We start from the raw sequence: 17,208 nt of genomic DNA on the forward strand, positions 1-17,208 counted from the left end.
TACTATCAAAAAATCGACAGCTACGGTATTTAGCAATATATACATACAACAATCCAGCTTTAGTGAGTTAGGGAGCCATTGCACACACATTATTTTGAGAAAAATATTAAATTAAATTTAATTTATTAATGGAAAAAAAAAGAAATTTACATACCCAAAATGTTTTTAAAATAGAGTATTAAAATTTTGGATCTCAATTTTTAATTTCTAAATCCGTCACCGATCTCTCCAAAGGCAAGAATTTCATAGGGAGGATTTATTCTAGCCAAGACTAGGATTTTGGAGCAGTGAAAATCTGCAGTCCTTAATCGCATAATCTACCCACATTAGTAAAGGATGGAGTGAATAAATATCAAATCTCATGATTATAGAGATAAATAGCGACAATTATTGTAATACATATTATGATTATGGAGATAAATAATGATTATATAATAAAAATTAATATATAAAGTTAATGAATAAAAATAAATTTGATAGGTTTCAATTTGATATAATTTTATAGGTTAATAGTTTTTAGCAAAAAATAAGTTCAAGCGCAAATGTAATTTGCTCTTTCAATCTGATTTTGTGGAGAACGAGGACTTCCTCGTGCAGTGTTTCAGACTTCGAAATGAGATAATGGTATGCGGAGAGGGCAATAATCAAAGTAATGGTCTCGTTCAATCCGTTGGTGGTTGGTCTCGACCGATGATGGGTTGGGTTAAGCGAATACCGATGGAACCGTCGGTGGAGCATCAAGGATGGCATCGGCTGGGGCGATTTTGCACGATGATCAAGGGAGATGGATCATGGGATTTGGCCGCAGCTTAGTTGTGTGCTCAGTTCTTGCAGCAGAATTATGGACGATTCATGATGCCTTGGTACTTGCATGGAACCTCGGGTTTCGGAAAGTTGAACTTGAAACCGACTGCGCTCAAGCTATGGAGGTTATTCATAACAACATACAGGAGAATGGGAATTGGGCGGTTGTTAGCATGATTCGGACGTTGTTGCAGGGGAGTTGGGAGACTAGATTAAGCTAGATAAAGCGTGAAGCAAACTACGCTGCAGACATAATGGCATCTACAGCTAGGAGGCAAACGATCGGGTCTGTAATTTTTCATGAACCACCGTGGGAGGTAGCGTTGCTGCTGGAGGAAGAAATGGCGTCGGTTTCATAACCTGCGCTTTCTGCTTTTGCTGTATTACCAATAATAATAATAATAAGTTCAAGGTAAATCTTATATAGAAAAAATAGACGAATAAAAATTGAATAAACACCTTTATTTTTCAAATAAGATTAAAACAGTAAAAGAAAAGGGTGAAGTACACAAATGGTCCTCCGATTATAGGATACTACTTTATTAAATCTTTCGATTATTAAAAGTTACAAAATGATTCTTTGACTATAGAGTGTAACTATGTTAAATCCCTCGACTATTTAAAGTTACAAAATCATCACTCGACTATTTATTATAAACTTGTCCTTTTCTATTAAATAATTAGTGGTTGTCTAAGTTGGATATGAACATGATGATTGAGATATGATAGCCGTTTGAGATTCTAAAATTTATCATATCACAGTTAACATGTTAACGTTTAGGTCAGAATACTATCAATTTTTTTTTAAAAAAAGGACAAATTTGAAATATAATAAATAATCGGGTGACCATTTTTATTTTTTAATAGCTAAAGAACTCAACAAAGCAATACTCTACGGTCAAAGGTTCATTTTATAACTTTTAAAGTTAAGAGACTTAATAAAATAATACTCTATAATTAGGAACAACTTGTGTACTTTACCCAAAAAAAAAAAAAAAGGAAGTTGGTCAAATATTTTCGTGAAGTCAAATATTAATGACTCAATGTTACAAGTAAGCAACAAACAGTTTCGAGGAACACATTCGATGAACCCACCGCAAGTAGAAAGCAAGTAAACAACAAGGAATACGCAGGCCTTGATCTCATTAGTTGTCAATCTCCCATGACTTGTCACTCTTCTCTTCCCTAAAATGTTAGACCCTCGAGAATTCTTCAAGTTTTAACCTTTTTTAATGTTCTGTTCCATTCCCGCTAGCAAATATAGTGAGGTCCCACCCGAACTCCACCGCCTCATGTCACCGGCAGCAACCACCGAACCATGATCAGCCTCTACATCACCCAACCCTCTTCCTGTTCTTCATTTTCTTTCAAGCCTCCTCTCACGCCCTCTTTGATTTCAAAGCTAAAACCCTTTCGTCTCCTTTCAAAACCCCAGAAAAAGGTAACATTTTTACTTGATTTCTCTTTTCTTTTGTTTTTTTTTTTTCATTTTCATTTTCATTTTTTAATATGTTTTGGATGCTGGGTGTGGATTGCTACAGATTAAGAGAGGAATATGCAGGGCGGAGTTTTCGCCTGACGCACCCCTCGCCGCCGCTATCGGCGCGTGTATGCTGGGTTCTCTTCTGCTTCCCGTCGCCGATACTAGGGATGAAGATGGTGGCGGTTCGGCTATCGAAGAAGGGGATACGAGGACTGCGGTTATGGGGATTATCAGCTTTATCCCTTACTTCAATTGGCTGGTTAGAAACTGAAATTTTTCATTTTCTTTTGGAAAAAAATATTTGGAGGCTATGGGCACTGTGGAGCTTCCTTGTTAAATTTCAAAGTGTTTTAATTTTTATTTTCACATTTTTCTTGGTTTTTGATTTGATAGAGCTGGGTTTTTGCTTGGCTTGATACGGGGAAGCGTCGATATGCCGTGTATTCAATTGTGTACTTGGCTCCTTACCTCAGGTATGCCAATTAAGCTATCCAGTTGCCATGAATATCTGATGTAATGCAAACTTCATTGTCTTCATAGTTTCATTTGGACAAATTTAAGAGGTGTTACCGACTTACCGTCTCCTTTAGGATCGATTTTGGGGGTGTGATTTTGAAAATATTGAGCTGGTCAGTGTTAGCTCAAGTGTTTTAAGTTTGGATTTGGGAATCTTCCCTCATCTCCGTACAGGTGTGAGAGATGGTAAGATTATTTCTTACTCCCTTATCCCGGATGGTGTCCCTCTTTTCGTGAACGTATCCAGGTGATTACATATGATTGTTTTAGTAACATTTTTTGGGTAAAGTTTAGTCTTATTGATGTTTCAAATCTAATTGTGATTATATTTCCTCTATCTTTTCACTATCTTAAAAGATAATGAACTAGAATGCCAGAAATCAGTTAGCTTGTTAAGCTTCTTTACTTGGAAAGGAAATCAGACTAGAGATAACTGCCCATTAGCATCATGGCATAAGTAAAAGGGAACAAAGAGGCAACCCCCTCTATCTTCTGCATATCGTGCTTATCCAACATGGCATGAATCAACAAATCTGCACTCAGGAATAGTAATGCTTTGTAAAAATGCAGGATTCATTAAGTGAAAGATGCTAATCTTGTAGTTACAAATGCCGGAAGCAAAGATAATATATGCTAATTGACTGCAAGTGAATAAGTTTTGCGTTGGTTATTCTATCTGTTGAAGTTTTTAGATTCAAATATGGCCATAAAGAATCAGCTGTTTTTCTTTTCATCATAAGTTATAACCTTTTCCGAGCTTCAATGTGGTAAGTTTCATTGCTTAATTTGATAAACCTTATGTGTTTATTTCGGTACTTGCTTTTCTCCTTTAAGAACCCATTTTTCTGATATTCATAAATGCAACCTCTTCTATAATGTATTTTCTCCCTTTGCACCGTTTCTCTATCTCACCCAGTTACACTCCTAACTCCTGATGATGTAGTTGTGATTGACTGAAAACGAGAAGTAATAATAATGTTGTATTTGTGGGCAATTGCATAAAATTGAGACTTCGGGTACTTCCGTGCTTTCCTTGCTTTGATGGACTAACAGCTACATTTTCTTGAACTTACGATATTTTCGGTTAAAATGGAAGTTGACAGGGAGTGTGGGGTTAATCGAGCATTTTCCTGTCAGGTCAAGTTTATCACTTTCCCCAGAAGATAGCTGGCTTCCCATTGCTAGCATAATATTTTGCATTGTTCATGTCCAGGTACAAAATCTATCAAGATCATCACATAGTTATATCGGTAAATATGTCATGATACCTCATATATTCACATCGATGCTAATGTTTCTTTATTTATCAATGATTTATGGACCCCTGAACTAGTATGGATCCGCTGCAGCATCACTGTTCTAGTTTTGGGTTGATTGGTCCTATCTTAAGATGCAACTTTTGAGCATAAACGCATAGCATTTTGCCATGCTTGTTGTCGCAGCTGGAAGCAAGTCTAAAAAACGGTGATATTCAAGGATTTCAGATATTTAACCAGGCTGCTAAGCGTCTTTCATCAAGGAGTAGAGTGGAAGATTCACATTTCGATGGACATCAAGAACCCGAGGTATCAGGGTCTTGAAAGTTGAAACCATTGAGAATATTTTTATCCTGTTCGAGTATGGGTTTTATATGATAGAAGCTATGATATTCTATTTCAGATGAGAAAAAGAGAACATAGGAATCTTCCTGATGCTGAAGAACAAGCAAGAAATGAGATCAAGAAGTGGGGAATCCCTAGGAATACTGGTGAACAACATGAACGGTTGAATGGAAATTGGGAGATGATGATGATGATGGAAGTGAATATTAGAAAAATGATCCATAAATGAGCTTCCTTGACTGTAATATCCTCGGGTGTTTTTGCTGTTGATGGAATCTTTGTTGTAAACTCATGTCAAACATGATGTTTGGATTACCAAAATCTATACTCTAAATTTGGATATGGTTGTTAGAATTGGATCGGTAAAATGGTTTGAAAATCGAAATCGGTAATTCAATTGGTTGAATAAATCGTTTAAAATCGAAACCAGCAAGTAAAAAACTGGGGTAAATCAATTAGAATGTTATTTCTTTCTCCAAAATTTGCATGTTGTGGCAATTTAAATATGTATTGAGTTTCAAAATGCTGTTAGTTCATAGGGGGTGGTGAAAATTGGGAGTTCAAGAAGTTATGTGGGCAATTAGAAGAGGAGGGTTTAACCAGAAGCTTTTCAACCTGCCCAAAACCCTAGTGTGCCCTGTCATCCCTGCCTCCAATCTCATTAGGGTTCCGCTCCCCGCTTGTACTACTGGCTCAGCCAACAACGTGCCTTCCAAGCGCGTCGGCACACACAGCGGCAGCTTTCACTGCGACGAGGCTCTTGCCTGATTCATCATTCGCCTCACTGCTAAGTTCTACAACTCCGAGATCGTCCGTACAAGAGAACCCAATGTCAGTTCCCCCCTCTATTTATATCTTTTCACTGTTTGATTGCCGGAAAATTGTAGCGAAGTAAGAACATATGCAATTTATATACTGGATTCTCTTTTGGGACTCAAAATATAATTATTTATTTGCTTTTGCTTTTTATATACTTATTTTCATTACTAGTTTTGATGCATATTTCGACTATAAGTTCTAAAACTTTGAAATGTAGATTCAAACAGGGAGGAGATAGAATGGATGGTTTGTTATGTGATTCTTGTAGTTTTTTTGTTCTCAGATTAGCCTGTTTGCGTGGGTTTAAAAAAGAATCAAATGAGCAAGTCGGACCAGTTGAACCGGCAGTCTGGTCTGGCTTTTAATCCATGCCTCTATTATAAGATTGATCTATGTTTTGCAGGTACTGGAGGGGCTTGATGCTGTTCTTGATGTTGGAGGCATATACGATCCTAGTCGTGATCGGTACGATCATCACCAGAAAGGATTTGAGGAGGTTTTCGGTCATGGATTCGGTACAAAGCTTAGCAGTGCCGGGCTTGTTTATAAGGTATTCTTCGTTTCCATTAGGCAATTGAAGTTCCATTCTCATTGCTATCTTCTTGTTGGCATTGTTGTCATTTTATTCTCATCCTATTTTGGTAGAGTTTAATATGAGCGTTGATGTTTTTCGGTTGTTTATGCCGTTCTCTCAATTATCAGTGGAATGTTCCTTGTATTTAGCATTTCGGGAAAGAGATAATAGCTAAAGAGCTTCGACTCGGTGAAGACCACCCGGATGTGCATAGATTGTTTCTGGCCATTTACAAAAACTTCATGTAGGTAAGTTCATCTTTGATGCTTAAGTTTTAAAGGGCTTGAATTCCTTGGATTCTGGCTGCTTTCTTTAGGACATTAGGATCATATGGTTAAACAAAACTAGCCTTTGGAGTTATTTCAACCACCCGGAACTGGTTCGAAAGAGCTTTTACAGACTATAAATTCTTAGCTTTCTTCTTTTTGTTCAGCTGTACTCTTCCTCTTCTTTTCACAGCATTTATAAATTTAGATGTTTATGCGGGATACTATTTTCTTGCTTTTCCACCAGGCAATCGATGTGATTGACAATGGAAGCAACCAGTTCGATACCGAAGCCTCCAAGATATGTGAACAATACTGACTTATCCTCTAGGTTGGAAGATTAAACTTAGACTGGATGGATCCCGATCGGTCGCCCGAGAAAGAGAACGAGGCTTCCAGTGAGCAATGACACTAGCTGGTAATGAGTTCTTAGAGGTAAGGTTCTATAGAAACAAAAACATGGCTAATTATACGTGATAGTCTTCACTGCTAGAGCCCCGGATACGGATTTTTGTTTCTCTTCTGAAGGAATAAATTTATTTACTGTGTTCTTCGTATTTTGCTAGTTTGATGACCTTCTTTGATTTACAGAGAGTCCGGTTTCATGCAAAATTATGGTTACCAGGAAGGTCGATTGTGATGGAGTGCATTGCAGAGAGATATGATGCAGACCCTGGCGGCGAAATTATGGTTTTGAAAAGGTTTGCTCCGGTGAGTAGACGATTCCAATATTTTTCTTTCTTTCTTCCTTCCACTAATCCTGCACAAGAACACGGTACCTCAGGTTAACGAGTTGCTCGTATACAAATATAATCTGGTGTTGCTCCGGATCTTCATTTTTCTTGAAGCATCCACATATTAAACAGATGAAAATCTTGGAAAAGTATATGAACATGCCCCATATCAAACTCATCCCGATTCCGACACTCGGACCATTTTGATCCTTCAGTTGGTTCGAGTTTTTCTAGAATAAGCTGCAGTGAAATTTTCAGTAGGATCAGTGATTGCGGCTTATACACCCTTTACTTACAGCTGAATATGATTTCGGCTTCCATCCGACAGTGGAAGCTTCACGTATTCTAGCTCGAGGAGGAGATGAAGGTTGAGCCTCCCATTATGTTCTTTATGAGGTATATATTTAGATCTACGGTTGCTTCGACTCTTCATTTTCTTTGAAAGAACTCATCCTATTCGATGCTCATGTCGGACACATATTCAAACACAGTCCGTCTTCCCTTCCATGAATGAATACACAATGTCTGTGCAGGACAATAGGGGCAAACGATGGCGAGTACAGGCAGTAGCAGTATCTCCTGATAGATTCGATAGCCGAAAGCCCCTCCCAGCTCGATGGCGAGGTCTGACGGACAATGAACTCTCGAAGGAGGCCGGAATCCCGGGCTGTATCTTCGTCCACAGTAGCGGTTTTACGGGTGGAAATCATACATATGAGGGTGCTCTAGCAATGACAAGAACTGCTCTGAAGATATAAATAAGATCTTTGGGAGATAGATTTTAGATTTCAGTATCTGTGTTTCACTAATTAGTTTTAAAACATTTATTATCGAATTGAATTTAAGTAAATTGGAACTTATGATAATTTCATTCTCACAAATTTATAAGCCAGCAAATATTTTTTTTGAATTTGAATTAAATTTATATTATTTTGATCAAATATTTTATTATCAAATTTACATTATGAATTAGATAATTAAATAGTATATTTAAAAAACAATATTCAAGACATCATAAATATAACATTAATATAAATACATTAAACACTAAATAATTATTTTATTGACAAAATCGTTTTAAATATATGCATTACTATTTAATATTAAACTAAGATGAAATCAAAATATTTGATTAAATTACATTCTAAATAATTAGTTATTTATTTGAAAAATATGCAACAAATAGATATAATAATATAGTGTATTTAAATTTATCTCGAAAAACGTATTAGTACTTAAAGAATTTTTCATTAAAAATAGATTCTTGACGTATTTTTCGTTACCATTTTAGGTGCCCGGACGTTAAATGTCATTAAAAATCCTTGTTAAGTGACAAGTGTCATGCTCTGGTATTTTTAATTTTTAAAAATATATATTTGAAAAAACAGTGCCGCCTACCCCGAGTTTCCCTCTCCCTCTCCCTTGCCATGGCCGACTGCCACGTCCAAAGATCGACTATCACGGCCGACCAAACAGCAAACAACCGACCACCACATTCGATCAAACAACCGATTATCACGATTGATCTAAAGGATTTTTATAGATTTGAAACCCTAAAACAAAAACGTTGGGTGTCTGATTGATTGACAGCGTTAGTGGCAACCGAAGGTGACAAAAAGATTAAAATTAAAGTTTTAAAAGTTTGAGGTTTTTTAAAGATTTAAAGATTTTAGGTTTTTTAAAAAATAAAAAATTACATATATATATATTATTTTTAATAAAATTTCCAAAATTATCAGAACGTAACACGTGTCACTTAACAATCAAATTTAATGACAGTTGACGTCTGAGCACCTAAAAGTGTAACGAAGAAAAACGTTAGACATATATTTTTAGCGAAAAATTCTTTAGGCACTAAAACAGTTTTCGAGGCATAATTTAAACACTTATTTTTGTATAAACATTTTCTTTTCTCGCCTAGTGAGAATAAAAGCAAACCATATTAGGGCTGAAAATGAGACGAAACAGATCGTAAGTTACTTGAGATCAGCTCGGTCAAAACTCAATAAATACTCGAATCAAATGGACTCCACTTAAGCTCGAGTTCTTGACGAGCCGAAACAAGTTACTTGATACTCGATTCGAAAAAACTCGTTAGAGCAACTCAAAAATATAATATATTAATATTTTATTTCTTTTAAAAGTAAATTATCAATAATATTAATATTTATGTGTTGATTTTTTTAAATGCAATATAAGGTTTTCATGTAGGTTTAGGTTCGAGTTTGAGGCCTCAATCGAGTTAAGTTTAAGATTTTTTTCATTTCGAGCTTCAGTTCGTAATTTCGAGTTTGAGTCGAGCTTAAAAATTTTAGACCCGCGAGTTTTCGAATCAAGTCGAACTCCATTTCAGAGTTTTCATGTTATGTCGAGCTCAACAATACTCAAACTCGACTTGACTCATTTACAGCACTAAACCAAACATAAAAATAAGGTTATGAAAATGGATTATTATCTTTATTAATGATTTTTTTCAGTCAATTAAATGCATCCTTCGTTGAATCAATTATTCTTTAGGATTCGAACCTTTTTTTATTTTAGATAATTAAACTAAATTCCATGGATAGGAAACAAAGGCGCATCTAGTGTAGTGGTATCATAGTACCCTCCCACGGTACTGACCGGGGTTCGATTCCCCGGATGCGCATTAGTTTTTCAGATTTTTTTTAATCCTTTTCATGAGTATTTTTATAAAATAAAATTTTCTGTTTGAAATATGTCCTTACAAGTCCAATGAATTGGGCATCTTGAGTTGGTCCGGACATCTTAATGTAAACTTGAATATAAAGCCAATCAAACAAAGGAAAATTATGTCTCAATTACATACATATAAATATTTTTATATTAAAAATTTAAATATTAAAAAACGTTAATTAAGCTTTATATTTATATTATTTGTTGAGTAATTAAATGATTATATTTTAATTTTGAATGTAATTATATAAGAAATAAAAATAGTTTAGATAAAAATTAATTTAAAATACTAAAATATTATTTTTTAGTATATTACTAGTATCTGATCTATTAATCGATAAATTCAGTCGGATGCACATAGACAATGACGACTCTCAATCCAATTTGTTCCATTCGCAAATGCCACTTACCAATATAAACCAATACAATTGATATTAACCTAAATAAATCAAATCAAATTAAAATTTTGATGGAAACAAAATCTAAAGTATTTAAAGGAGTATAAATTTAAAATTCAATACGTCGAGTACAATAATGATTACACTTTTTATTTGAAAATTGATTTTATATGATTAAAAGATAAAATCATATAAAACAAATATTGACAAGACCTCGTTAAAAACTCTCTCTAAATATAGAGGAAGGGAAAAGAGTGCACCAGATCAATGGAAATAACAATTAAATCTGCCAGCATCAAAACAAGTACTTGACTACACCATAAGCACTAAGGGTGCGTTTGGTTCACGGAATGTAAGATTACCAGTGAGAATAAAAGATTACTAAGGAATAGGATTACTGAGAATGTTGTATTTTGTGTTTGGTTGGTTTAGCATGAATATAAGATTAGCGTGTTTAGTTAAAGGAATAAAAAATTATTGGAATGAATATTTGATCAAATTGTCCTATTATATATTTGTTTTTTAACAGTTGAAAAATATTTATTATTTCCTTTAAAAAATAAATTCATAAAATTTTATATTTTACAAAATTGAAAATATAAAAAGGTTTAATGAAAGAGTAAAATTTTATTTTAACCCATGAATTTCATATAAAATTTTAATTATAGATTTTTTTGTAAATCTAAAATAGTTTAAGAATAAATTTGTAATTTAACATTCGTAGAATTTTTATTATTCAATGACATAATAAGAATATTTTTGAAAGATTTTTTTAAGGGCATTTTAGTCCAAAACGTCGGTAATCCAACAATACCTAAGGGAATGGAGGTAATGACATTCCCGGTAATATACTCCAAAAAATTCACTATTAGTAATGTAAGATTATCGAGAATGACATTCCCCCTACCAAACACACCCTAACAGTACAAATAAACAATGAAAATAGAACTTTCAACATAAAGAAAAAAAAATTGTTGATTGGAGAAGGCCCAGCGTAGCTGCTCCACTTTCAACACGACGGACCTTAAGATGAGCTTATATCTGACCACACGAGCAGCTATGAATAATGAAACCTTGTTCAAGCAGCAACCATCTAACATACTGCAACATCAGAACACAAAGGCGCACACTGCAATTTTAAACCACAACTAGCCTCAACAATTCACCAATACAGTTATCTCGGCGAAATCAGTTCATTAGTGATTCCGAAAAAGTCCAAAATAGAGAGGAAAAAAATCCAAGCTAGAGCATTTGCTCCGAAAAGCTGTCAATCCAATAGCTGAATCAACAATGGAGTCCATTTTACAACTCTTGTTTTTGAAAAATAACCTAGTTGCTGTGCAACCAAATAGACCATAGAAAGTTAACTTCCATATTAAACGACATCCATACCGAATAGGAATACCAAACCAGGACAGTAAGAGAGACTTAAAATTACACGGGCAAGTAAACTGAAAGTTCCACCGAGGAAGGCATTTTAAACAGAGATAGATAGTAAACCAGAAGGTTGACTAATACCGAGCGGGTAAGTGTAGTCTTCCCCCAAACGAAAGTAACTTACCTTTCCAACCAGCTAACCGAGATTGAACTTTATCAATTATAGGATTCCATAAATCCTTCGAATCCCTTCGATTACCTACCGGAAGACCAAGATAGATGATAACTCTGTAAAAAGATTATGTTTTTAATATTTTTACTTAAGTTATTGTTTGTCTAAACATTGTTGTCATAACATATTAGTTGCATTAAGTAATATTTGTATGTGGTGGATAAGTATTATCTAGGCAAGATTTATTTGATTTAATTGATGATGCTGAGGAGAAAGGGCTTTTGTGGGTTGTGTGTGTGCAGGAAATGACTTAAGAAGAACATTTCAGTCGTGACAAAACATTTCGCTAGGGCCAATGAAACGCATAAGATGAGGACAGTGAGTAACAGATTTTTCTTGCCAAGGCAAGATTTATCTTGCAAGTGTGACGCGGATCTGACGAACTACTGACGTCACCTGCCAACTGTCTAATTGACCTCACATGCAATCACGCCCTTCAAGAAATTGATCACCTCCAGCCATCTTTCTATCTATAGCATGGACAAATCAACAAGGGTATTTAGGGAATATCCAATGACACAAAACCCTAGGAATTCTTATTATAAATACCTTATTATATTCTCCTAATGTAGAAGTATGCATAGAAGGACACGTTCTCCCCTCAAAGGATTGTTTCAAGTACCTAGGGTCTATGATACATAAAGATGGGGGTGTAGATGATGACGTTACACACCGTATAAAGGCGGGATGGCTAAAGTGGAGGGCCGCTACTGGAGTTTTGTGTGACAAGAAGGTGCCTCTAAAACTTAAGGGAACATTTTATAGAATGGCAATAAGACCAGCGCTGTTGTATGGATCAGAATGTTGGGCAACCAAGAAGGATCATGTAAGGAGGATAGAGGCCGCAGAAATGAGAATGCTTCGATGGACATGCGGTAGGACTCTGTGGGATATGACAACAAACTCTGCTATTAGGATGTCCTTGGGGGTGGTGCCTGTTTCTGAAAAATTGAGGGAAGGAAGACTACGGTGGTTTGGGCATGTCCTTAGACGACTACCGTCTGATGCGGTCAGGAGGGTAGAGTCGATTACAGTCGACGGTGCCAGAAGGAGAGGACGACCAAGGCGGAAGTGGGAAGACTGCTTGAGATCTGATTTGATGGATTTAGCCCTTACCGATGACATGACCTCTGATAGGAAAGTATGGAGACTTAAGACTAGTATAGTCGAGTAGTGTGGGTCACATCTCTAGGGTATATCATCTCTGTCTTCTTTTAATGCCTTTGTAGTAATTTCCATGACTTCTACTTTTTATTCGTTTCTGTTATTGGTATTTATGAAGGCTTAGAATTGGGCTTGCTATCGTTTGACTTCTGTGTATCATTCTCTCCACTTTTAAATTTAGTCGGGTCTTACGTTTCTGTCTATATACAGAGATTTTTTCGCAGGGATTTTTTTTGCAGGGATTTCTGCCCATTACAGACGCGCATATGATATTAATGATATTAATGACAGTATATGAATACTGTTCAACTATGTATTTATGTATTTATTTATACATTCATTACATTTTATCTATATTTTTAATTTTCTGACTGCCGGAGGTCTTCCACGGAAGCTACTCTCAACCTGGCGTTGGGGGCAGCCTACTACCCTACCTCCCCCTTACCCCATTGCATATGGAATTGGGATTTTTTGTTGTTGTTGTTGTTATTATATTCTCCTAGAAGAGGAGAAAAAGAGAGGATTTACATTAGGCGTGGAGTAAGCAGCTACAATACCTTACATTCCACCGTTCCCCCACTCGACCGTTCTAGGTGCCCTCCATAGCCAAACTATAGCGGAGCAGCGGTCAGGCCTCGAGAGAGGTTGGCCGCCAGAGCAGGCGTGGTGATGCTCAGAGATGTCACAATAGAAACTCTGTTTGGGAGTCGTTCTTCATTTTTCTCAATTTCTTTAATCTATTTTGGGATTGTACTTAAGGATGATATTTTTGGATGATACTTTTGCCACAACATGATTTGCTTTACTTGGTGTTGGTTTTTGTTTTGACGAGACAATTATTTGATGGTTAATGAATGATGCATTATGATTTTGCCTAGTCTGTTTTGTTCATTGTTTTAATATTTTGCCTTGACATTGTAAGAGCCTTCGAGAGACTGCCTGGTGCCTAGGCGAAACATTTCTAGACCTTGTAAGAACTTTCGAGAGATTGTCGTTTTTCTAGAAATTGATTCTTAGATTCGAGAGAATTAAGATAGATTTACGTGAACAATGAAATAGATCTGAGATGGTGATGTTCTAACCCGCCTTAGAGACAATGAGAGGGTTTCAGTCGACTAAAAGGGATAAACGCTTGAGTATGATAGGCAATGACTATAGTTCACGTCGAAGGGTATTGTCACAACAACAGTCTGACAAACCAAGGGTTGTAGCTCACGCCGAGTAGTATTGCCATAGCAACCGTCCTATAATACTCCATTAATCCTATCGGGTAGCCTAAGCATATCACAACAAATCCTTCCAAACTTAGAATAATTTCTTGCCATAGCAAAACCAACCTAAATGTTCTGTGAAAAGTCTGAATATGTGAGGCTATTCTGAATATATTTGAATCAATGTTTTTATTTGCCTTGACTATTTTTATTTGTTGCTCTTGTATATTTTCTTTGCCTCGACCAAACTTTTCTACAACCACACTTCACAATATTTTCTTGCCTCAGCAATACTTTGCCACCTGTTCATATAACCCTTTACTAATTGTTTCTTCGTTTTGACAAGAATTCAGGGACTAGCTCGTGAGACCTAGTTCTAGCCGTGACTGACAAGCCTTGATTTCTTCAAATTGAGACTAAGGCTAGCAGCCATTTCGAATAATCTTAAGATTCTCTTCACATTCACTATCGAGCCTTCATTAGCCTCTGAGAAAACCAACAGATCGTCTGCAAACTAAATGTGCGAAACTACAACATCTGAGTTGCCCACTCTTTCGCCTTTAACAAGGTCAACTTCCAACTCTTTCTTAAAAAGACAACTGAGAGCTTCGCCAATCAAATTAAACAGCAAGGGGGACAAAGGACATCCCTGCCTTAACCCTCTCTTGGACTTGAACCTCTTAGATGACACTCCATTCACCAAAACAGAGATAGAAGCTGAAAAAATGCAGTTCCTAATCCAATTTCTTCATCTTTTACAAAACCTTATTCTTCTCATAACGAAATCAAGAAAATTCCAATCGATTGAATCGTAGGCATTGCTGAAGTCCACTTTTAGGATGGCTGCTTTCCTCTTCCTTATGATAACATCGTCAACAACCTCATTTGCAATTAGAGCGCAATCCGATATCTGTTTACCGGACATAAAAGCGAATTGAGAATCACCCACCACTTCGTTTACACAACCCGCTAATATCTTTGACAACACTTTTGCCAGTATCTTGTACAGACTGCCAACTAAGGAAATCGACCTATAATCCTCTAAAGATTCTGGAGCAATTTTGTTGGGATTAAAGCGATGAACGAATGCCCCAATGAGTCATCAAGCTGCTTCCCTTTATAAAATTCTACAAAAAAGAACAGGGCATCGTCTTTGACTTCATTGCAGAATTTCTTGTAGAAATCGAGGTTGAATCCATCTGGACCCGGGGCTTTCGTTCCGTCCATGGATCTGATGGCACTCCAAACTTTGATCTCCGAGAAAGGAACCTTCAGCGCACGTTTGGAACTTGGCCGAATAGTGCTCCACCCAACATCAAACTTACTTACAGGAATGGTTTTGACCATATTGAAATGGTTCTCGAAAATCCTAGATATCTTCTTTGGGTTCTGGATCACATTGTTCCCAAGTCTTACACTCGTTATCGAATTGACACGGCCTATCCTTGTTGCAGTAAGATGGAAAATTTTCGTATTGCGATATCCTACCTTGAACCACTTAAGTCTTGTTTCTTGAAGTCACTCCCTTTCTTCTCTTCTGTACCTTGCCCACAACTCGTTCTTCAAGGATCTGATTTCTCCTAGAACCTCAATGTTCTGAGAATCGACCAAGGCTTTCTCCTCTAGAACCTGGATTTTCTTTTCTAGACCAGTTATTGAGACAGACTCCTTATACTTCACACCCGTCACCCACTGCTTCGAAGCCTCATTTACCTCATTCAACAGCGCACCCATGCCTTTATTCTTACATCTGTCGCACACTTCCTTGATAAGGTTCACATAACTCGAATCTTCCGCCCAACAAGAGAACCATTTAAAAGGTCTCACCCTTCTACCACCGGCTTTAGTTTCCAACACTATTGGGTTGTGATCTGACAGGCTTCTCGGAATAGAACGTTGGGTTAAGTTCGGCACTTGAACGAGAAAGTCTGGCGACACCAAGAATCTGTCCAATCGGCTAGCTGACATAGATGAACCTCCTCTAAACCATGTAAATTTGCTCCCTTCCAACGGTAGGTCTACCACATTACTCTCATGGACGAAATCCGCAAAATCCCTCGATGCCAAAGAACTACCCGAACCACCAACTCTTTCTTCTGCATGCAACACAACATTAAAAACTCCACCCACAATGACTGGAGAGCTAAAACCAGAGATAATTCCTACTAAATTCATAAACAATTCCCTTCTGGTTACTTGATCCGAAGGAGCATAGACATTAATAAAAGTAATTGGCACCTCTGATTTCACTAATAAACCTTCCAAGACAATGAAATTGTTGCGCAACCCTTGCCACTCCAACCTAAAGAAATGAGAATCCCACATCGAAATGATCCCCCCTGCTGCACCCACTGATGGAACAAAACTGAGATTATCGAATCTGTCACCACAAAGACTCTTAATCAACGTTTGCCTCTCATCTGCCAATTTAGTTTCTTGTACGAATACCATTTTCGATCTACTGGATCTGACCAAATTACCTGTGGCTCTCTATTTTTCTCCTTTCCCCAATCCTCTCACATTCCATGATAAAACTGAAAACTCCATTAATAAAAACTGAACAAAGACACGACGCCAAACATGACCTAATCATTGTGAACATGAAAAAAAATAATTGTTTGGTTAAGAAGATAGGGACCTGGAAGGTGAGTAAGAAAATGATGAGACTTACTGTTTATATTACCACTTGCCCACCACAAACAATCATCATTCTCACTTTTGGAGGCAATTCCCTCTATTATGGATGGACGGACCCTTTCCACAAATGATTTTGCTTTCACTTTGGGATACCATGTGCCCTGTGAGGGGAATTATTTTCGGGTAGTGTGATTGTTACGGTATATATCGGAGGATGCTCGGATGATACGACGATTTCGAGAAGATGCCTGGATGGTAACGTAAATTTCCCTAGCTGCATGCATGCCCTTATAACGCTACAGTCTTATCAAAGGCGTTGTATCGTCCGGACATCTTATGATGTGTATTGTAATAATCACATTCTACGAAAATAATTTTTCACGAACCCTACGTGACAAAAAATATTCCATCATATTATTTGACTGATTTTATTAGATGTGATGTTAGGTTAAGACTCCTTCAATAATAATAATTCCAAGTCTAGAACCACAAGGAATATTGAGTGCAACCTACCATTCAATTGCTTCACTTATTATGATCATACACACCATTCTATTTGTCAATGAGAGGAAATGAGTTGTGACGATTGTAGGCGATTCACTCCTTTTAATTTAGGCATAAAACTGTAACCAGTGTCGATATTTTCTGTCTCCACGATGATATAAAAAAGTAATTATAGATAACCAAGTACAACACTA

At 36.6% G+C, this 17,208-nt stretch overlaps 1 protein-coding gene, 1 non-coding gene and 1 pseudogene across 2 annotated transcripts; all 3 read left to right on the forward strand.

The window, feature by feature from the left end:
- The first annotated feature begins 1,981 nt into the window (after nucleotides 1–1,981).
- Nucleotides 1,982–4,703, forward strand: LOC120135058. The gene is made up of 6 exons (XM_039151419.1): nucleotides 1,982–2,245; nucleotides 2,346–2,546; nucleotides 2,681–2,760; nucleotides 3,941–4,016; nucleotides 4,246–4,368; nucleotides 4,463–4,703. Exons 1-6 carry the CDS (start codon nucleotides 2,123–2,125, stop codon nucleotides 4,631–4,633), a joined length of 774 nt encoding a protein of 257 aa, XP_039007350.1. The 5' UTR covers nucleotides 1,982–2,122; the 3' UTR covers nucleotides 4,634–4,703.
- A 243-nt stretch (nucleotides 4,704–4,946) lies between these two features.
- Nucleotides 4,947–6,853, forward strand: LOC120135009 (annotated as a pseudogene).
- A 2,520-nt stretch (nucleotides 6,854–9,373) lies between these two features.
- On the forward strand, nucleotides 9,374–9,444 carry TRNAG-CCC. Its single transcript has one exon. It is a non-coding gene; the product is annotated as a tRNA-Gly (tRNA).
- The last annotated feature ends 7,764 nt before the right edge of the window (nucleotides 9,445–17,208 follow it).

The sequence above is a fragment of the Hibiscus syriacus genome, unplaced genomic scaffold (genome assembly GCF_006381635.1).
Source record: "Hibiscus syriacus cultivar Baekdansim isolate YM2019G1 unplaced genomic scaffold, ASM638163v2 tig00110602_pilon, whole genome shotgun sequence".
In the NCBI taxonomy this organism is placed as follows: Eukaryota; Viridiplantae; Streptophyta; class Magnoliopsida; order Malvales; family Malvaceae; genus Hibiscus; species Hibiscus syriacus.